This window comes from Gracilinanus agilis, chromosome 3 (assembly GCF_016433145.1).
Source record: "Gracilinanus agilis isolate LMUSP501 chromosome 3, AgileGrace, whole genome shotgun sequence".
Lineage (NCBI taxonomy): Eukaryota > Metazoa > Chordata > Mammalia > Didelphimorphia > Didelphidae > Gracilinanus > Gracilinanus agilis.
In genome coordinates, this window is record NC_058132.1 from 426,700,005 (window position 1) to 426,723,123 (window position 23,119).

The following is a 23,119-nucleotide window of genomic DNA, read 5'->3' on the forward strand; positions in this document are numbered from 1 at the left end:
GAGTGGTAAGGGTAGGCAATGGGGGTCAAGTGACTTGCCCAGGGTCACATAGCTGGGAAGTGTCTGAGGCTGGATTTGAACCTAGGACCTCCCATCTCTAGGCCTGGTTCTCAATCCACTGAGCTACCCAGCTGCCCCCCTAAATAATCATTCTTAATAACTGCATTTTTGTTACTTCTCATTTAGAAGGATACCTTTATAGCTAAGATCTTTTGGTTTAAGGGGCTGAAAGAATTCTCATAAAACCCTCAAAAATTATGAGAAAATAGTTAAGCTATTAAAACTGGAAAGGACTAGAACTCTTTGTCTGAAATGTGATCTTCTGAGATATAGCCAAGCCTCATTTGCCTTCCAAATAAAGATCTTCCTGAGCACTGATTGGATGACATGTTAAGAGAATGACTAGGAAGGGAATCTTCTTTGGCCTTGGTACACTCTGTCCCCAAAATTCATCTTCCTCAAAGAAAGCAATCCAACAGAGTTCTCCAGAGGGAAGAAGGATTCATGTCTGGAAGGAGTTCAGCATATGTGGGAGATGGTAGATACACCCACTCTCTTTCCCATCTCCCTCCATTTGTTTATTAGAACCTCTCCTCTTCCCAAGACCAGGCTGGAGCTCAGTAACTACAAGCTCTCTTCCCTCTCCCCTCCTTGACCTAAGGCTTAGGGAGATCATTTGAGTAACTCATTTGGCAGTTCTCTGGGTGATTTTCACACAAAACTCCAATCGGCAAACAGTTCTTCTATGCCATCAGGCTCTGCCACTGCCCTCTTTTTTTAGAGGACTATAACTGCCATCAGTATCTTTTCATTTCCCTATCATCCATCCTATTTCCAGACATCATGCTTGCTCTTAAAGGAACATGAAATACATTTGTGGAGATAGGACATGTATGTAAAATATAGCATATGAGTTGTTTTATAAGTGACAAATAAGTGGTATAGACAATAAAGGTTAATGGAATTCAGAAGAGAAGGGAATACTGATTTAAAAAAGCAATTAATAGGGGGCAGCTGGATAGCTCAGTGGATTGAGAGCCAGGCCTAGAGATGGGAGGTCCTAGGTTCAAATCCAGCCTCGGACACTTCCCAGCTGTGTGACCCTGGGCAAGTCACTTGACCCCCATTGCCTACCCTTACCAATCTTCCACCTATAAGTCAATACACAGAAGTTAAGGGTTTAAAATTTTTTTAAAAAAAGCAACTATTGACAATAAAAATAGCTTTAGAAGTATTAAAATTAAGTGTAGCAGGTCTGAAATTCCACAAGTTCAGAAGTAAAATACCAGAAAATACCTCTAAAGATTTAAGCAAGTGAGAGCTAGATGTAGGAAGATCTTGGTGTTTTAATAAGTTGTTTTCTTGTTTTTTTTTAATTAGATAGTGAATAATTTTATAATGAGGAAAAAATGAAAAAGAAACATTGACTTCATAAGTATGAATTCCCAAGTGGTACCTGGAGTTAGAAAGACTTGAATTCAAATAGTTTTAAATATTCATTAGATTTGTGACTTCAGGCATCACTTAACTTTTCTCTCTGCCTCAGTTTCCTCATCTATAAAATGGGGATAATAGCAGCTATCCTTCAGGTTTGTGAGGATAAAATTAACTACTTGTAAAGCATTTTGTAAACCTTAAAGCTCTATATAAAAGCTAGTTATTATTCATTCATTCAGGACTTCTGAAAGAGTCTTTGAATATTTTCTATTAGAACAATTTCAGAATATAATTTTTTAAAAAAGAAGAATTAGTAAGATAGTTATTATTTGAACCTGGTTCGATTTTGTTGACTCTTCTTAATATTCAGTACAGCCAGTTTAGAGTGTCAGAAGACTTAAGTATCTCTCCATAATGCTGCTAATTATGTCTTTAAAACTTCCTATTGTAATTCTTTAGATATCTCTCTAAAGAGAATATCCCTAATATCCCTTTTATTACCAGTATTCAAATAAGGATAAGTAGCTATCTGTCAGAGTAGAATTAATTCTTTAACTGGGAGGGATGATAAACTCCAATTTCTAACATCCTTCCAACTCCAAGAAAAATTCTCATGGAACTATGTCTATCATTACATCTTTGTTGAGTCTGTTCATATAATGTGGAAATGACAGTTAATTTGGGAGAGAAATTTAGCTGAATCTATTTTTTCAATGAATGCCAATATTATACTGAGCTATGTGAGAAATAGCCATGCTTCAATAATATTCTTTTTTTAAAACCCTCTAATCTTCTGTATTAAAATCAAGACTATGCAGAATGGTAAGGTCTAGGAAATGAAGGTTAAGAGACTGGGCCAGGGTCACACATTTCAGAAATGTCTGAAGTCAGATTTGAACTCAAGGAGATGACTAATTTTTTCAAATGATACCAAAGTTAACTGTTGGGAGCCAGTCGTAGAAATAGGGTCTTTAATAGGGCCTTTTATCTAGATTCCTATCATGATCAATATGGCTGATGCAGCTTTGTGATTGATTCTGATAACATAAGCCTGAAATGCTGGTCTACTAGCAGATTGGTTAATCCAAAATAATTGACCCCTCCCAGAGGCTCCTTTTATAACTGGAAGTCATTGAAATAGAGTATATAATAGATATTTTAATCTGGACCCCATTAATCTGGATCAACAATGGGTAATGCTGTGTGTTTGATCTTTCTGCCCTACAAGTCAGAACACAAACTGGTGTCTTAACATGAAAATCTTGACTCCTCTTTTTGATTCCTTTTATGATCCATACCTTTTCTTATTGAAAAGCATTATAATCTGATTTTCTAGGAAGCTTTACGTTTTTAGTAAACCAGCACTTAATGAGTTAACAGCCTTGTTTCACGCAGCAGAGTAAAGCTGCAGCTGTGGGTATATCTCTCTTACTGCTCCAGGGGTCCCAAGGTCATGGAGTGGCAGCTTCAGGCAAATTCCACACTCACTTACTTACGTACTTTCCAGTGACTCAATTTCTGACCTTGGACCATTATCTTTCTTCATTATCTTTATGAGTAAATTCTTTGTAAAACTATATACCAATCATGGGGGCAGCTGGGTAGCTCAGTGGATTGAGAGTCAGGCCTAGAGACGGGAGGTCCTAGGTTCAAAACTAGCCTCATACACTTCCCAGCTGTGTGACCCTGGGCAAGTCACTTGACCCCCATTGCCCACCCTTGCCAATCTTCCACCTAGGAGCCAATACACAGAAGTTAAGGGTTTAAAAAAACAAGAACTATATACCAATCATGAGGTAATTCTGTGTCTGTGCAGCTGTGAAACTTCTTTGGGCTTTGTGTGAAAAGGGGTTTTGTTGAATACTGTATAAAATAAATCTCAAGCTCATTGCTGGTCAGAGGAGCAGCCATGAGCTGAGACAGATGATCTCCAGCATCATTCTTTCTCACCTAAACCTTCCACTTATCAAATTCCTGGAGCTGTTGGATAGCTTTCAACAGTTAATATTTAAAGAGATAATTTGTGTATACATAACTATAGTTGAACCACCAAAAAAATATATTAGCCTATATGTTTATTGCTTAAATTCTGGAGACAATCCATAAAAATATGCATGAGCAATCTAAATTTCCTAGATATTACTTTAAGATCAAGGTTCAATGATTGCTTTATAATTTTAACATTTGACAATATTAATTCTATTTAGAAAAATGAAGTGGAAGGGATAAATGAAAATAGAGACCAAGAACGAAACAAAACTCCAAATAATGGTGGAAGTCTTGGCAAAAAAATGAGGGCTATTTCCTGGACCATGAAGAAAAAAGTTGGTAAGAAGTACATCAAAGCTCTTTCTGAGGACAGGGTGAGTATATACTTTAAAACAAGAGTTTGACTATTGAAATATTCAATGGATATTTTTCCTTGGTAGTTGATAAAAGTACTATTTTCTCATTATATTCTCCAGTGAGATAAGACAGGACAACTATTATCCTTATGAAGGTAACAGAGACTGAGGAAGGCTATGTGGCTTCCATAGTTAAAAAGAGAGTAAAATTCTTGATTACTAATGAAAGTGACTTTCTTTCTTCCCAGTAGCAAACTGTTCAAGATTAATTATAAATTTGTTTCATGTAGGATTAAAATTAATGTACAATAATTCCAAGTATATTTTATAAGATTTATTAATAATCCATTGAAATAAAAAGAATAAAAAGACAAAAGTAAAAGCCTGAGTAAAGACAGCTTTCCCAGCCACGTACATGTGAGAACAGAAAGCAAAAGGTGACGTTCCAACAAACTTATTTACAAAATATAAGGATGCAAAGTGGAGAATTTAATTCAAAGAATTCTGGAAAAAGTAAAAGAATTCTGGGAAATGGAGTCTTTAGGGTACAATATTCTAATTACACATTCCCCCCTTTGGGAGAGTAGTTGTCCCATTGGATCATGTAAACATAACCAACTTAAAACTCTAAAGATTTTAAACTAAAAGTATATACAATATTGCAGTTTCTAAAGGGAAATTACAATAATTTGGGGATAAAAGGGAAACAAAAAGTTGACAAAAAGCCAATTTGGGGGCAGTCCCCTTTGGCATAAGAGTGTACATTCAAAACAAATGTGTTCAACCCCCCCCCCCCACAGTTCAAATCACCATATCCCAAAGTTCACTCTGGATCTTCTGGTGCAGTGTGTGGTTCTGCGGGCATCTTCATGGTGCCTTCTCCGAATAGTCCGCTTTCTGGATTCTGGAAGGTAGCAAGTTTCTTATCCTAAAATTACCCTCAAAAGAGTAATTTCCCCCTGAGGAGGATATTAACAAACACAGAGATCACTCAGGGATGCATGGCTGAGTTATGAGGTATATGAATCAATTGGCAAAAGAAAATAAAAAACATCAAAAAATCCAAATAAAAGAGAAAAAATAACTAATGGATGAAATATAAAATATCAAAGTCTTATGTGTAAAAAATTCTAAGTAAAGGAAAAATAAACCTATAAGAGTCCTTGAATCAGGGCCCAATTAAAGTGATTTATGTCCCATAAGTCTGTAGTAGCAGGTATGCACTTACCCAATCAGCAGCCAGGACTACAGAAAGTTTGACATACTTTGAAAGACAGAAAAGGGACTAGATTTTAGCAGCAAATGGGAAATAGCATTCCCTGGTCTGATTTTACTTTTTCTCTCAGGGATTGGGGAGCCAGGATGGCAGCTAAGTAAGGTACTTGATAGAATGTGGGATGTGGAAGACCTGCCTCTGATGTATGTCAAACAGCCTCAACCTTGAACCCTAAACAAATTCAAGTCCTCTTGTCTTCGTGCAGAATGTCATAAATCCCACAGGGATTGTTTGGTCTCTTTGACCTTGTGCTTGATTGGCACTATGCAGGTTAGCTTTGTGCTTCTTTGGCACTGGGCAGAGGCTCTTTTTGTATTTCCTTCTCCTGGAATCAGATACAAGTATTAAGCACAGTCCCATAATATTAAACAATGAATGGCAGGTTTCTATAGTCTAAAGCTTTTGGGGTATGCATTGACATTAGGGCTAATGGATATTTAAACTTGCCCTAGTGCAAAATCAAAACCCATTAATACTGATAACATGTGCTCCAAGTACAAAAAAATTAGAAAAAAAGAAAACTCAAATACAGTATTGCACATATAAGGAACAAATAATTTTAAAAGTTTTAAAAATCAAAAATATAGCTTACAATCAGTGACACGTTGTGTCAGCCAAGGAGAGGTAGAATACAAAGGTTTCTTACCCAAAAATGAGATCCATTTCCTTTTTAACTTGTCCATGATCCACAGTGTGAGTGGAAATGATTTTCACCAAGTAACAGCTTTATAAAACAGTAGTACAGCAGGAAAACACATTCAAAGAAAATACCCAAATTCCTGAAATTCACAATAGCCCAGGTAATGACAATAGCAAACAAACTTGCTATTATATAGAATTCACATAAGTCTCTATATAGTCACTTGCTGTATGATGTTTAAAAAAACCTATGAAGCTCATTGATACTTGTCATGAGTTCTACAGATATAGCCAACCTTTCAACTTTGGCAAAGATATCTTTAACAAAATCTATTACTGCCATAATTCCAAAATTTGGCAGAAGAGCCTAGAAAAAAACACAAACCTCTATACTGCTGATGAAAACCTTTTGGGTCTAAAATGTCACCAAGAATCTAGATCCTTCTGGTGGAAGGGTAGAATAAGCTGAAGGGTTATAACACCCTGTTCTGAAGCTATTAGGCTTCCCAGGAAAATCATTCCCACCTCCTGGATGAGATTATAACCCATCACAGGGTAACTAAGCCACTTGGGCACCTCCCTCCCTCTGTTATGAGACTGTAACAGTAGTAGTAGAACTATCTCCAATATATCCCACCCATTACACATGGAGCCAAGGACTAAATAGTTAAAAATCACTTCAGATATCTCATCCATTACATTTGTAATAAATGCAGAAATGGGAAAATGCAAGAGTGCCATTGCACCCACTTCAGCTATTAAATGGACCCTTACCTCTTGTTACAAACAACTCAGAGGCAGGCAAATGATCAGTCAGAGGTACTGATGCTACTAGATATCTGAAAATCATGTCTGAAGACTTCTTAAAATCAATTGAGATATTTAGCTCATTAAATTCTCCAAAGCTTGTATACAGGTTGTAAACAATTTGATGGAGTCCATCCATCATCTATGTGACAATTAAAGGCAAAATAGAAGAAAAGGCCAAGGCAACATGTGACCTCAATGGATCTGGTGGCAAACTTAGCATCAATAAGGACCTATGGTTTTGCCAGGAAAAGGGTTTATGGGCTTTCACAGTGATATGTTCTTCAGTACAGTCATGGGGAAAGGTACAAATAAAGAGAATGTAACAGAACATATAGCTGATGGCCAAAACACAGTAGCTTAAAATGATTCGATGTAACAGAATAGTATTGATTAGATTAATAGATGCACTTAAAAAACAAAATTAAATTTTAAAGCAAACAATCAGCAAAATACAATAAGCATGACAGGATACAGGCACTGAATTCAAAAGTCCTTTTCTCCAATTCCAATAGACTTCTTCACTATTATGGAGGCAAAACAAAACTGAAAAAGTTAACAACAATAAACTTCCAGATTTCTTTAAGGTTCTTTCCCCTTCCCAGTATCATTATCCATTCATATTCCTTTGGTCATACTTCCGGAGATTCCTATACACACACTGAGCATAGTGTGAACAAATCCTATATGGGATGTGTTGCAGAGACTGGGCAGGCCAAAATGACAAGGGGGTATAGGAGGCAAATCTCCCCCTTGAATCACTGGATTAGTCAAGCTATCAACTGCAAGGTATACAATTAATACAAAAGCCCTCATGAACAGAAGAAAAGACAGCCTAAAGTGGTAAGCTGCATGATCTCAACAAGAGTCTTTGGAAATGGAAGCTGTTTGAGAGAAGCAGGAAACTGAACCATGCTTGCAGTCTCTACTTCCTGTCAGTAGGTAGTGCTACCCTAGTATGCACTGCCTAGGATTTTACTAACAAGGAATGTTTGGGAGAAAAGTTTCCTCCCTTCCCCCACATACCAGTGACCCCATGATAACTCAGTCCCCAGTCAGCTTAAAAATCAGCTTGGGAAGATGTAGCAAGCAAGGGAAAGGGGGATTTATACTTCACCAGTTTCTTAAGAACTCCCTGCTTTAGTGTTGAAAAGATATTGCGCAGGCTCACAGCAAGGGCTCTGGTCCAGGGCAAGCAGAGGCTGCAGGCTGGGTGGAGACCACGCAGGCTGAATCTGTAGAAGTAAATGGCAGCAGTAGCTTGGCTTCCACAGAGGGCTCTGGGGCAGCAGTGAGGAATGCTGACTCAAGCAGATGGGTGCAGGCAGATGGGTGTAGTTTATCCCTCTTGCCCAAGAGCCCTTGGCAAAGTCACCCAAATAAAAGCAAGTGGCCCAGCAGGGCAGCTGGTGAAAAACCAACCAACCAACCAACCAACCAACAAACAACAACAACAAACAACAACAACAACAAATGGGCAGGAGCAGGGCACCAGAACCTGCAGGAACCTTGCTTTGTAATATTTATCTACTCCCTATTCTTTACTCAAAGGCTTTCCTAAAAGAAAATTAGGGATTCTTTTTCCAACTTTGCTGGTTGCCATAAATGTAGGATTAAAATTAATGTACAATAACACCAAGTATTATATTTTATAAGATTTATTAATAATCACTTGAAGTAAAAGAAATAAAAAGACAAAAGTAAAAGCCTGAGTAAAATCAGCTTTCCCAGCTGTGCATGCGGGAAAAGAGAGAGCAAAAAGTGGGGTTCAGCAAACTTATTTATAAAATATAAGGACACAAAGTGGGGAACATAATTCAAATAATTCTGGGAAAAGTAAAAGAATTCTAGGAAATTGAGTCTTTAGGGTACAACATTCTAATTACACATTCATAATAATAATCTATAATTATGGAATACACCAGTGATTCCCAAAGTGGGCACCACTACCCCCTGGTGCGATCCAGGGGAGTGGTGATGGCCACAGGTACATTTATCTTTCCTATTAATTGCTATTAAAATTTTTTAAAAATTAATTTCCAGGGGTGCTAAGTAATATTTTTTCTGGAAAGGGGGCAGTAGGCCAGAAAAGTTTGGGAACCAATAGAATACACTCAGGTTAACAAAGAACTTTGCTCACAACAACATGTGGTGTAAATAGTATCAGTCCATTTTATGGATTTTAAAAGCTGAGGCTCAGAGAGATGATAAAACTTGCCTATGGCTAGACAACTAGTGAATTTAGAGACAGGTTTTAGATTCATGTATCCTGTCTCCAAATCCAGTACTCAAATTTTATTTTTTTTTCTTTCATACATTTCCCTGGATAATGGTTGTTTCTATCTTTATAAGATAACTTGATTGCCTTGTCTATCATTTCACCACAAAAGCTTGAGGATTTAAAAGTGTCTTTTAATCAGAGGACTGTACAGTTGTGGTCAAAACCCATGTAAAAACAGAATAAGGTGCAAGCACTAAAGAATATCTTCACCCACCCAGAGTTCAGAGTATATTCAAATGGTCTATATAAAATACATATGGGAGTATTAAGAAGCCAGCATGTTTTGAGAAGGACTGAGCCAAATAAGGGGGTCTGCCACAAGTTCAAAATCTATTGAGAATCCATTCCTATAGAAAAGTTTTCTCTAACAATTAAAAAGAACATTACAGTATCATTGACCAATCATAAACTCCTTAAGCATTACATTATTCTTAGTGGTGTAAATTTCTCACAGAAAATTGTGAAAAGACTAACCGTAATATATCTAAGGCTTTACTGCAAACCCAAGCAACTTGAGGAATATTGAAAATAACTTAAGGGTATACAGGAATTAGGGTAAAAGAACATCTAGGTCATTTGGTCATGACATTACAGAAGCTTCTTTGGTTAGCAAAAAAATGAACAGTTCAAGGATTATTATGAAGGAGGCTTTCAGGAGATGTCTATATTTTGGTTATAGATGGTACTTTTCTGAGTTTCTATTTTGAGATTTGGCCTTGCCGTGAGAAGGAAGGCAAACTCATAAGTATGTCTTTTAAGGCTGCTTTTCCTCAGTGGCTCCAATTTATCTTTAGGTTTATTCATATATCCTCACATGGGAGAAGTCTATGAGATGAAATTATATCTGGGTAGATATCACAGAGTTAATTTAACTTTATGCAAGTTGCGTAAGCCTGGAAAGTACCTCACAAAATTCTAAGTAGCAGTCTGGGATAAAGAGTCGTAGACAAACAAAACAATTAATTGCATATAATTCTGAGATGAAACAATTATGAAAAGATTCAACTGTTTTTGAGTTTCCAAAGGATAGAATGTGTTGGTAATAAATTAAATAGTAAAAATGAAAAAGTAATAAACAGCTCAGTCAAATATGGTTTCGTCAGATATATGGTTGTCAATTCATTTTACTTTTCTTATAAAATATATTTGACAATGCAAGTGCTAAATTTCAGCTCAACAGTATTGTGATTTAAGCCACAATTTAAATCACAAAAGAAATTAAGAATTTTACATTCATTTCATCTGAAAGGCTTTTTCCCCAGATTAACTTTAAATTTTTCTTCTGAGAAAATAAATTAAATAATTAATGATGGTAATATGTTCTTTAGCATATTAATACTGAAGCGTGACTTATTTGTGGCATATATGTCATATACATATGTGTATGTGCATATGATGTAAAAAGTGGATATATTCCAAAGAAATACTTTTCTCTGTACTTTTACTGTGATATTTGTAACAAAGAATGAAGAGGATGAAGAAGATGCCTGCTCATATAGAAATAGTGACCCAGGAGTTGTAGCCTATATGGAGAAATTCCCTCTCAAAGGCAGTGACTCCATGGAGAGTATATACAGTGGTCAAAGTTCATCAAGTAAGTTCAAAAGAATAAATAAGTATTGAACATGAGAACCTTGAGAAGTTAATTTTTTAAATGGCTTTGTTTACTTGGATATAATTTTGTTTATCAGATTAGTTATGAAGATCACATATATTTGGTAAAAAAAAAATCCAACAAGACATTAAGATGTGTTGACTATATAATTTCTACTGTTAAAAAATTACATCTAATAGATTATCAAGGACATAACTTGTTTCCAAAACTTATGAGAAAGCGTATGATGAGAACCATTTTCTCTTAAATTTAAATATTCAAAAAAAATTTGTTACATAATTCAGTCTTAATCACTGTATACAGAATGAAGCCAAGAATGGAGGCAATTATCTTGATTTGTGGCTTTCTCCCCATTATTTACACATGTTACTCCAATTCTGTGACTTTTTATTGGCTGTCACTTCCTGAAAGGCACTCTCTTCTCACTTCTCCCTTTTCCTTTGAAGATTCAACTCAGTCTACCACCATGTCTTGTCATTTATACTTTTACATTGTCTCTCCTTTATTTCCATTTCTTTCCACTTTACCCAGTTGTCACCCTAGAACATATCTGGACTATTGCCTTCTGGTATTCTGTCCTCAAGACTCACCACTCCAAGCTATTATGCACTTAACTGCCAATGATTTTTCTAAATAAAGATTTGGTTTGACCATATCACCCAAATACTCAATAAAGTACAAGATCTATGTCTTTTAAAGTCTTTCACAACTCTTACCTTTACAGTTTTTGATGTATTTTGCTCCTCTCTAAGGTCTAGCAATATATGTAATATTCAATGTATATTGAAAAGGTAGGTTTGGCCACATTTTAAAGGACTTCACTTGACAAATAGAGGAGTTTATATTTTACTCTCAGAGAAATAAGAAACAACTGAAACTTTATGAGCAACTTAGCATACTGCCTGACACATAGTAAGTACTTAATGGGGGCAATGGCCCAGTAAGATATGTGCTTTAGGAATGTCAATTTGGCAGTTATGTGGAGAATGGGCTAGAGAGGAAAGAACTTTTAAAAATGAAACAAGAAAATCGAGAGAAATGTGTAGATTAAATAAGGTAACTAAGAAAAACTATGCTCAGTCAGTACCACTATCACTCATTTGGCAAGAGAATGTATATTTTCCCCTTTCTCTTTGTATCTCATATTTATATAATTGAAGATTAACAAAAAAGTGTATGCTAATGAGCGACAAATCAAAAACAACTGACTGCCCCCTGGGCAATCCGAAGCAAGGTTAAAGCTGCCATTTGTCCACGTAAAACTGGAAGGCGGATACAGAAAGTGACTCAAAGAACTATCTTTTAAATATGATGGTAACTTCCTGTGAGGGGGATTTTTCCCTTTTGAACTTGGCCTTGGAGGAGCTCGGGCTTGAGACCTCAGACTGCTTCCTTTTGGATTCATGAGGGGGAAAGGGGAGTGTGAAAAGCCATGGCAGGAGAAACATGGCTTTGCAAAATTTTTCTAGGCTATCTTAAAAAATTGAGAATTCTTTATCCTACTTCAGTGGTTGCCATCATTGTAAAATTTAAAATTAATATATAATAATAATTTTAAAAATATGTTTTTATGAGATTTATTAATAATCACTAGGAGTAAGGAATACAAAGGTAACAAAATAGAGCCCATGTCTAACCTATCTGTTCAACAGCCTGATCCATCAAGTTGCCATAGGAAGGAAAGAGAGCTAACCATTCAAGACCCCCCAATTTATCCCCCTGTCTATGTCAGCATGTAATGACAAGAAGCCAGTGGGCTCTTGGGAAATGTAGTTCAAAGACACAAAATTTCAATAACACAGTCTGGATGCCCTTTTTTGGCATGCATGCCATAGGTTCGCCATCACAAGTTTAGCACATTGATACATTCATAGTACATACAAACACTTAGAAAAACTCTTGCTTGCAAATGGCTATTTTTATATAGATATGATTATTGACTTACCATTAGTAGAATTTCAGTTGTTTTTCTAATAGTTCTAATTAGTTGTTCTGTCTTCCATAGTTTCTGTCTTAGTTAACTAGTAGCTCACAAATTTTTCTATAGACAAAGGTGACTGACATTGGTTAAATTTGCATACTAACCTTCTTTGGTATAGATCACTAATCAACCAGAGCTATGAAGAATAAAAAATATATTTAAGTGATTATGAAGGTTTTCATCTAGAGTCTTAGGTGAGTCCAAATGTAACAGTGTTTTCCAGGGTTCTAGGTTTATAATCAGATAAAAGGTACAAAGGTAGACAGAAATGTAGAAGATTCTGATCAGGAAATTTGACATTTACTTAAAGAATTTGGATTCATGAGGATGAAAAGCCATGACTAAAGAATAGTGAACCTTTGCATGGAACTTTGAAGTATTTGGCTTGAACTGTTGTAAATCATCTGGAGATGAACTGATTAACTGTTGTGAGTCAAATTTGCCCTTTTGTGTTGGGCTCGTGAAAGGAACTTGTGTGAGCCTATGTGGAAAGGAAAATAAATGAGCCACTTGTCAGAGACTAGAGTAAATTTTTGTCCCTGTGTTAGGTATGTCAATACAGAGGCACCAACCAGGCTATTCAAAGTTTATTCATTGCAGTCCAATTCTTTTTTAGTCCCATTAGATAAAAAAAAAGTCCCAAAGGCCAACCACTATTTAAACTCAATTAATTGACTAATAAAATCTCTGAACAATAATCTTTTACAGATAAGTGAGTAAATCTTTGGCTAAGTTGTTTTCAAGAGAAGAAAAAAGTAAGGGATGAATGAAAGAAATATAAATTGTTAACAGTTGATCTTTATATCAGTAGTTAGCAGATATGTCAGTAGGTCAGAGAAAACTGCCACAAGAAGTTTGTAGGTGATTTTTTTGAGTGTGATCCTTTCAAATTTTTTTCAAATGATAGATGAGAATATTTATAGCACTGTATATGAAATGTTATCTTTGATTTTATCAGGTGGAATAACAAGCTGTTCAGATGGAACAAGTAATAGAGACAGCTTTAGACTGGATGATGAAGTCTTGTACACTGGGCCATTCTGTGGCCGAGCCAAAGTACATACAGATTTCACACCAAGCCCTTATGACACTGACTCACTCAAAATTAAGGTAAGTCAAATGTTAAAATTTTCTTCACTAAAGTGTTCTAATGTTTATGTCTCCCACTCCCTTTTAATTTAATAGTTTATTTTTCTCAATTACATATAAAATAATTTTTACTTTCATTTTTTAAAATTTTGAGTGTCAAATTCTCTCATTCCTTACCAACACTCCTCCCTCCCTGAGACAGCAAGCAATTTGACATAGGTCACATATGTAGTTATGCAAATAATACCTCCATATTGGTCATGTTGTGAAACAAAACAGACAAAAAGAATAAGGAAAGAAAACCCTAGAAAAATAAAATTCTAAAAAGTGTGCTCCAGTCTGCATTTAGACTCGATATCAGTTCATTCTCTGGAGATGGATAGCATTTTTCATCATAAATCTTTTGAGAATGACTTAGATCATTATATTGCTAATGTAATATTAAAAGTTAATATTATGCCAAATGTAATATACCAAATTTAATATTTAGAAATTGGTGTGGAAATATAATATTAGTTTAAAAAAAGATTGTTTTGGTCACCATTTATAAAATAATGAACCCTTAAGGATGATAGTAGTTTTTAACAATTTAATTTTAATATAAATATAGTCTAAGAAAGAAATAAGGAGGGAAGGAAATATATGTATATATATATTTCCTAGTCTACCACCCTAATTTTACCAGCCCATGAGAGTGTCTTCCGCCCAAGCCACCAATGCTGAATTGCAGAAAGATCCCTAGCCAAAGACCTCCTGAGAAGAAACCTATCTCTTCTATGGTCTCATTTTTTATAGTCCTCTTTCTCCACATCACTTCCTTTCCCTCAGAAACCAATCAAAGTTTCTCTGACCTGGACCTGTTAACCCTATGTTCCTAAGGATCTTAACCTGTGACCTCTGTTTGGAGTGATCCAGCCAAGCTAGTTGGCTTGGTTGGACATACAAAAAATTCATGACCCTGGGAGGAAGGGGTTCCTTTTATACACTGAGAATAGATAAATTATTCATAGTCGATCATCCATATTACTGTTGAGCAGTGTTCTCCTGGTTCAGCTCATTTGTAAGTGTTTCCAGGTTTTTCTAAGAGGATCCCATTTGTTATTTCTTTAGAACAATCAGTTATTACAACTTGGTCACAGTTTCCCTGAACCACAAAGAGGTGTTCTAAATATTTTTGTATAAATAGGTCCTTTTAAAAAAAAAATCTTTTTGGAATACAGACCAAGTAGTTCTATTGTTGGGTCAAAGGGTAATGCTCTTTAGATATGATTCCAAATTATTCTCTAGAATGATTGAAGCAGTTTACAACTCTTTCCACATCCTCTCCAAAATTTGCCATTTTTCTTTTCTGCCATAGTAGCCAATTTGACAAGTGTAGGGTGGTACTTCAGAGTTGTTTTAATCTGCATTTTTTAATCAATAATAATTTAGTGCATTTTTCATATTTCATTTGAAAAATATCAGCTTAAATATTTTGACCATTTACCAATTAGAGAATGACTTCTTATAAATTTGACTCAGCTGTCTATATATTTGGAAATTGAACCTTTGTCAGAGAGAGAAAATTGCTATATTTTTTTTCACAGTTATGATTATTATGTATTTCTCTATATCTTCTTTCTTGGTCATGACTTTCAGGCTGTCCAATAATTCTTAAATTGCCTCTCCTGGATCTATCTATTTTCCAGGTCAGTTGATTTTTTCAATCAGATATTTCATATTTTCTTCATTCTTTTGATTTTTATTGTTTCTTAATGTCTAGTGAAGTCATTAGCTTTTGTTCGCCCAATTCAAACTTTTAAAAACTGAATTTCTTATGTGACCTTTTGATCCTACTTTTCATTTTGGTCCATTCTGCTTTTTAAGAAACTCTTTTCTTCAGTGGATTTTTTTGCTTCTTTTTCCAGTAGATCAATTCTGTTTTTTAAAAAAATTCTTTTCTTCATTGGATTTTTGAGTTTCTTTGTCCAGCTGACCAGTTTTGCTTTTTAATTTATTGTTTTCTTTTTTGCATTACTTTCATTTATTTTTCTTCCCATTTTCTTCAACCTGTTTTATTTGGTGTTAGAATTCCTTTTTTAGTTCTTCTAGTGCTTGAGACCAATTTCCATTTTTCTTTGAAGTTGCATGTGGTTGCATGGACCACCCTGTTCATTCTGTGCCTTGCTATTTGTCACCATAGAAATTTTCTAGGGCTAGGAGTTTCTTTTGCTGTTTGCTCATTTTACCAGCCTTTTATTTTTTGCCTTTATACTGGGAGTTCTAAACACTGCTCTCTCCTCTGCTGGTGGCTTGCAGGGCTCAGCACTCTGAGCTATTTTCCCCTGGTCTTTGCTACAGCAGTCAGAGCAGTGTCAGCTTTCACTGTTACTAAGCCTCCATCTTAGGTCTGTACTCTCTATAGCCTCCTTGAAAGTGTTTGATCTCTAATACCTTCCCCAATCCTCCCTCCCTTCTATTGCTTCCCTTCCCTTATTTCCTTCCCCTACTACTTTCCTATAAATTAAGATAAATCTCTATGCATGATTTGATCATGTATGTCACTCCCTCTTTGAGCTAATTCTGATGAGTAAGGTTCAAGTGCTACCTCAAAATTCACATACCTTCTCTTCCATTGCAAAAGCTTGTTCATATCTCTTTTATGTGAGATACCATTCTACCACTTTCTTTCCCTTCCTTGCAGTGCATTCATCTTTCTCACCCCTTTATTTTCTTTTTTATATATCTTCCTATCATATTCATCTCTCACTCATGTCCTCTGTCTAGGTATACTTCTAACTGCTCTAATAATGAGTACTTCTTAGGAGTTACAAGTAGCATTGAATGTAAACAGTTTGACTTTATGATTCTCTTTTCTTTATACCTTTTTATGCTTCTCTTCAGTATTCTATTTGAAAGTCAATTTTTCTATTCAGTTCTGGTCTTTTCATTAGAAATTCTTGAAAGTCCTTTACTTCAATGAACATTCATTTTTTCCCTAAATCATTATCCTCAGTTTTGCTGAGAAGGTGATTCTTGGTTGTAATACTAGCTCCTTTGCCCCACAGAATATCAGATTGCAGGTCCTCTGATTCTTTAATGTAGAAGTTTAATTTATAAGAAAGTAATAGAATAAGGAAATAAGGGAAGGGAAGTGATAGAAAGGAGGGAGGATTGGGGGAGGTATTAGAGGATGTATTCACACAATATTTGAACTGTTTATTTCTGGCTACTTGAAGTATTTTCTCCTTGGCTGGAAAGCTTTGTAATTTGTCTGTAATATTCCTGGGAGTTTTTATTTTGGTATCTTTTTCAAGATGGGATCAGTGGATTACTTCAATTTCTATTTTACCCTCTGATTCTAGAATATTGGAGCAATTTTCTTTGCAATTTCTTGAAAGATTATGTGTAGTCTCTTCTTTTCATCATTGTTTTCAAGTAGTTCAATAATTCTTAAATTATTCTTATGGATCTATTTTCCCCATTGGTTGTCTTTCAAATGATATATCTAATTTTTTCATCTAATATTTTCTTCTTTTGATTTTTAAAAATTCTTTCTTGATGTCCAGTATAGTCATTAGCTTCCACTTGCTCAATTCTAATTTTTAAGAAATTATTTTCTCCAATGAGCTTTTGTACTTCCCTGTCCACTTGGTCAGTTCTTTTAAAAAAGTTCTTCTCTTTAGTGAATTTTTGTCTCTCTTTTAACATTTGGCCTATTTTATTTTTAAAGGTACATTTTCTTCAGTATTTTTGTGTCTCCTTTACCAAATTGTTGACTCTTTTTTCATAATTTTCTTGTTATCACATTCATTTTCTGAATTTTTCCTCTCTCTTTCTTATTTGATTTTTCAAATGCTTTTTGAGTTCTTCCTGGATTTAGTTTGGGGCCTGAGACCAATAAACATCTTTTTTGAGACTGGGTGTAGCAATTTTTACTTTGTTGTCTTCTTGGTTTATACTTTGATCTTTCCTGTCACCATAGTAAATTTTCTGTGGTCCAGTTCTTGATTCCTGATTTCCCCCTCCCCTTTTTCTCCCCCCACCCAGAGCTGATAAGAAATTTCACTGGGTTATACATGTATCACTGTTCAAAACCCATTTCCATGTTATTCATGTTTACAGTAGAGCAATTCTTTTAAATCAAAACCCTAATCATATCCCTATAGAATTACATGATCAATTATATATTTTTCTTCTGCATTTCTGTTCCCACAGATCTTCCTCTGGATGTGAATAGCATCCTTTCTCATAAGTTCCTCTAGATTGTCCTGGGTCCTTGCTTTGCTGCTAGTAGAAAAGTCTATTACATTCAATTGTGCCACAATGTATCAGTCTCTGGTTCTGCTCCTTTCACTCTGCTTCAATTCCTGGAGGTCTTTCCAGTTCACATGGAATTCCTCCAGTTCATCATTCCTTTAAGCACAATAATATTCCATCACCATCAGAATCCACAATATGTTCAGCCATTCCCTCAATCGATGGACACCCTCATTTTCCGATTTTCATAACAAGGGTTTTTAACAGAACTCACTACATATAAAGCTTACCTGCCTCAGTTCTGACACATATTGACTGTGTTAAACTTTTTAACCTCTCAGTGCTTTAGGAAACCCTTTAAGATGAAGTTTCAGAGGAATCACTGACCTACATTGGTAAAGGGAGTTTCTTCACCCAGAACTTATCTATAACAATGAAATTATAAGTCTTATCCCTGTACTCATTTACATTAAATGAGATTTACATTAAATTTAAATTTACATTAAAAGGTAAGGTGCTTAGTAAATTAAATTAGGGAGTCTAAAGTCAATTTTTCTCTATAGTTACATAGCAACCTATTGTTTTTAATATTTTTTTTAAATCTCACTGGATAGAGAACCAGGCTTGGAGATGGGAGGCATTAAGTTCAAATCTGCCCTCAGGAACTTCCTGGTTGTATGACCCTAGGAAAATCAATTAACCACTATTGCCCACCTCTAACCACTCTTCTGCCTTAGAACCAATACTTAGATAGGAAATAAGGATGTGTTTTTTTATAGCAATCTGATTTTGAAATGAAAAGCAAAATTCAAAAAGTTTATCTCTAACATTTTCTTTTACTTTATTAAAGACCATTTATATTACTCCTCATCTTTCTGTATTTTTATTTCCTATATAAATAGCTTGCCTATATTTTATACATTCATACATATACATAGACATTATACATTATAATCTATATAGACATATGTAGCCATTATACATATATGTACATTATAGTCAACATTTTTCATAGGTCTTATGGAAAAAATAAAACTATGTTTATTGGATGATACAACCCTGATCATTATACAAGCCATGCCATTCGTCCCTTCCTAAAAATGTCCCTGTAGTCTCTCTTCCTTCAGTCTTGAGCCTCTTCAGATTTCATTGTTACTGCTTGTTTCTTCTCTATAATGAAATAAATCTGTACCATCAGAGTTGAGTAATCTGATTTCGAGATTTCTTTATTTCTAGAAAGGAGACATTATAGACATTATCTGCAAAACACCAATGGGTATATGGACTGGAATGCTAAATAAAAAAGTGGGCAATTTCAAATTCATTTATGTGGACATAATCTTGGAAGAGGAAGCCACACCAAAGAAGATAAAAGCACACCAAAAAAGTAAAATAGCCAAACCCCGAACAGTGCAGGAGTTCCTAGAGAGGATTCTTCTTCAGGTCAGTGAATACATTTTCACTTGATTTTCATTTTTTCATGAATTATGTGGGTGTTATGTTTCTATGAACAAATGCTGAATTTAACCCAAATTAGGTTGATTCAAGTCAGGTGATTAGTTACTGTCAGTCAACAATGTTTATAATCTCTAAAAGGTACCATTTTCACTTTTGGTTTCCTGGAAATTATATTGCCATGAAAATTCTATTCAAGTCAATTCAGACCCTTACTTGTATAAGCATCATGAAGTCACATTCTAATTCTATTCTATTCTATTTGACAGACATAGAGAAATATATCATATGGCAAAGTAAACACAGTCCATGCTGTGATACTTATGGAATAATAGAAGACTAGGTATTTGACTCTAGAGGAAATGCTGGCCATCTTAGGATAAAAGGCTGAGAGAATAAGTAAAGGCAAATGTTATAAAGAACAATTGATATTTATATAGTAGGTTAAATTTTATAAAATACTTTATATACTTGATTTCAATGTGAATACATTGTGAGGTCTTTGATGGATCTACAATCCCAACAATATGTGTGTTTTTCCTAATGGTACAGGTATCAACCTTTTTATCTTGTACAGCTTTTCTGTATATGTGTTTCCCATAACTCTACTCAGAAGATTCACTAGGCTTTCCCTAGATTTCTTAACACTTCATAGAAACAAATGTTATTCCTTTGTCTAAACTATCTTGAAAATTTCAAAATTCTTGCTGCCTGGTACCTCCACTTAACTACATTTTATACTGAATATAGTCATCTTTGCATCTTTTATATGAAATATACATAAACTTTTAACTACTTGATGTGCTTAATATTCAACAACAGTCACAACTTGAGGTATACCTTTGCAATTGTTTTACCCCAGAAATTAGTAAATCTTCTTGTTCCTTTCTTTGTGCATTCTTGAACATTGTCTTCAAATCTTTGACTTTTCATATCTACTAGAACCCTTAAAGGTAAGAGTCCAGATAAGGAAACAAGAGGCACCTGGCCTCCAGTCTCTGAAGCAGAATCCTCAGTCTTCCCTCAGCCCTATTGAGCCTTTTGAGAATGAGAAAATAAACCAAAGCCTGAAAAAACAACTCAAATTGAGACATTTCTGTGGGGGAAAAAAAGCAGAAAGATTCATCTTTATGACACTGTTTTTGGAATAGAAATAAGTGAAGACAAGTTGTGGAGGTAACAGGTCAATCATGAATGGAATTTGGAGCATTTTATCTTCACTCTTTTAGTAGAGTACTGAAAATGAATAAGGGTGACAAATTTTTTAAGTGCCAGCAGTATTAGAAAGCTTTTGGTAAAAAACTCATTTTTCATTAGTAAATTCATGCTGGAGCAAAGCTTTATAAATGCATTGAATGTGGGAAAGCCTTCAGTAACCATTCAACACTTTAACCAGATGATTCATAATGGAGAAAATGCTTACAACTGCAAAGAATGTAGGAAAGTCTTCAGTTATAGGTCAACATTTATTTTACATCAGAGAATTCATACTGGAGAAAAACCATATGATTGCAAAGAGTATTGGAAAGCTGTCAGTCACCATTCAGAGAATATGAATCCTCTGAGAGAAACTTTATAAATGTAATGATTGTGGAGAAGCCTTCAGTCTCTATTCAACACTGATTGTACATCAGAGGATACATACTGGAGAGAAACCTTAAAAATGAAACATTTGTAGGAAAAATTTTAGTGACCATTTAAATCTGTTTAATCATCAAAAAATTAATACTAGTGAGAAACCTTATAAATGTGATGAATGAGAAAGCTTTCCATCAGAGTTCATACTTCCTGTATATCAGAGAATGCATACTGGTGAGCAATCTTATAAATGTGATAAATGTGAGAATGCTTTCCATCAGACTTCAGACATTTCTATACATCAGGGGATTCATACTGGGCATAGACTTTACAACTGCAAAGGAAATGGAAAAAGTTTAAGTCAGAGATCAAAAGTTATTGCACAAATTATCCAGTACACATTGATCATCATCAGAATCATGCTAAGTGTATGCTATTTATATGGGAATGTTTGGAGCAAAATACAAAACTTTCTCAACATCAGGAAAATCATACTGAAAAAATCTTAGCTTTATATACTTTGATTTGACTATATGATTGGCATATAATGTATTTCCTGTAAGCAACATAATAATGGATTCTATTTCTCATGCCATTCTGTAATTAATTTTTATTTAATAAAAGTAATTTAAAATTATTTATTCATTAATAGAGTTGATTTTTCTTCTGTCCTTTCTTCCTAATTTTAAATAGGATTTATATTAATTTTATATACTTCATATTTCAAACTATGTAATGTTTTCCAATTTAAATGTCACTAGCTAAATACTATATTGTGATCACTGTCCTATAAATAATGTGATTATAGGATAATTATTAGTTTTAAAACCAGAATTTTGCATATGATTTCCTTAAATGATTTTATAAAATTTATTCTCTTAAAAGAGGACAATTAGCATTGAAATGAGTAAATTTTACTATTTCACTGTCAGTAGAGTAAAAAAGTTGTTAAAATTGTACACGTTTTTTCAGTATGAAAAATTGAAAATCTTAGAATGCCTAAGAGACCTTAAAAGTCATCTAGCATAATAATTTCCATTTCTGAATGAAGAATCTTTAAGGAAGTGATTTGCTTTAGGCTACATTTATAATATTCCCTGGATTCTGACTCAGGTCTGCCTCTTGGCCTTTCACTGTTCTTTGTATTATAACAAACTGCCTAAAAGAGATTTTATTGACATTTTATGCTCTGGTGCTGAAGTTTTCTCTTGAAAACTAAATTTTTATTCTATTATTTTAATTCAGTTACTACTTCTCAAATTTGATTCCACTGATTTTCTTTTCAAAACTATGAAGAGTTATTTATTTTCACAGTCCACATATGGGTTTTTATGGTTATATAGCAAGTTTATTCCTTTTCCTCTTACTTATAAAATTATAAACAAATAAAAGGAGGAAATTCAAAGAAGTTAAAAACATAAGCATCCACTTTTATTTACAGGGCACAATAATTACAAATTATCATTACATCCCCAGCCACTAACATAGAAACTGACAAATATTGGATGCTTAATAAATGCTTGCTGAATTAAATGAAATGTAATTCAACATAATAATAAACATGTTTACATGTTCTGTGTTTTACAAAGTTGATGCTTCATAACAATCCTAGAAGTTAAAAAGTGTCTAGTAATCTTACACATAGTAAAAACTGAATCAGTTCAAAGAATTTGAGGGCCATACATATAATTGCATCACTAGTTAGTGAGTAATGTTTAGGAATGCTGAATTTATGGCCTTTATCTTAAGCTCTTCTATCAAGAGGAATTTTAAAGCATCCATTTTACTGGGTCCTGGCAACACAAATTCAAAGGTAAGACAGGCATTGCCCTTGGAATTTACATTCTAATAATGGATTGAACTCATGGCCTCTCCAGGAGCAATAGTAGTATTGATTTATTTATCGTTCCAGACCAAAAGTAATAGATGGAAAGCAATAATGAGAGGGGAAGGAGGATGAATGAGAACAGATGGCAAAATGCCCAAATAAATCCTGATTTCCTGGCAGATTATTAGATAATTGGTGAAGAATGGATTGTTTGAAGCATAGCCTGAGACTAAGTACAAAGGGTTAAGTAAATTTTCATTTACTAACCCACCAATGAAGACAGTTTTACCAAAGTTTAGTCTAAAAGGGAGTTTACAAGAGGGAGGGAAGAAGGGAAGGAGGACAAGAAAGAGGGTGTGGAGAGAGAGAGAAAGAGAGAGAGAGAGACAGACAGACAGACAGACAGACAGACAGACAGAGACAGAGAGAGAGAGAGAGACAGAGAGAGAGAGACAGACAGACAGAGGGAGAGAGAGAGAGAGAGAGAGAGAGAGAGAGAGAGAGAGAGAGAGAGAGACAGAGAGAGACAGAGAGAGACAGAGAGAGAGA

At 34.7% G+C, this 23,119-nt stretch overlaps 1 protein-coding gene across 1 annotated transcript in view; it reads left to right on the top strand.

Moving 5' to 3' along the window:
- SAMSN1 (SAM domain, SH3 domain and nuclear localization signals 1) overlaps positions 1–23,119 on the top strand; it is a 169,003-nt gene that overhangs the window by 128,725 nt on the left and 17,159 nt on the right. Inside the window, exons 8-11 of the mRNA XM_044666919.1 lie at positions 3,645–3,800; positions 10,250–10,379; positions 13,340–13,491; positions 18,946–19,152. Coding sequence (XP_044522854.1) covers positions 3,645–3,800; positions 10,250–10,379; positions 13,340–13,491; positions 18,946–19,152 — 645 coding nt within the window. The remainder of the gene's footprint in view (positions 1–3,644; positions 3,801–10,249; positions 10,380–13,339; positions 13,492–18,945; positions 19,153–23,119) is intronic.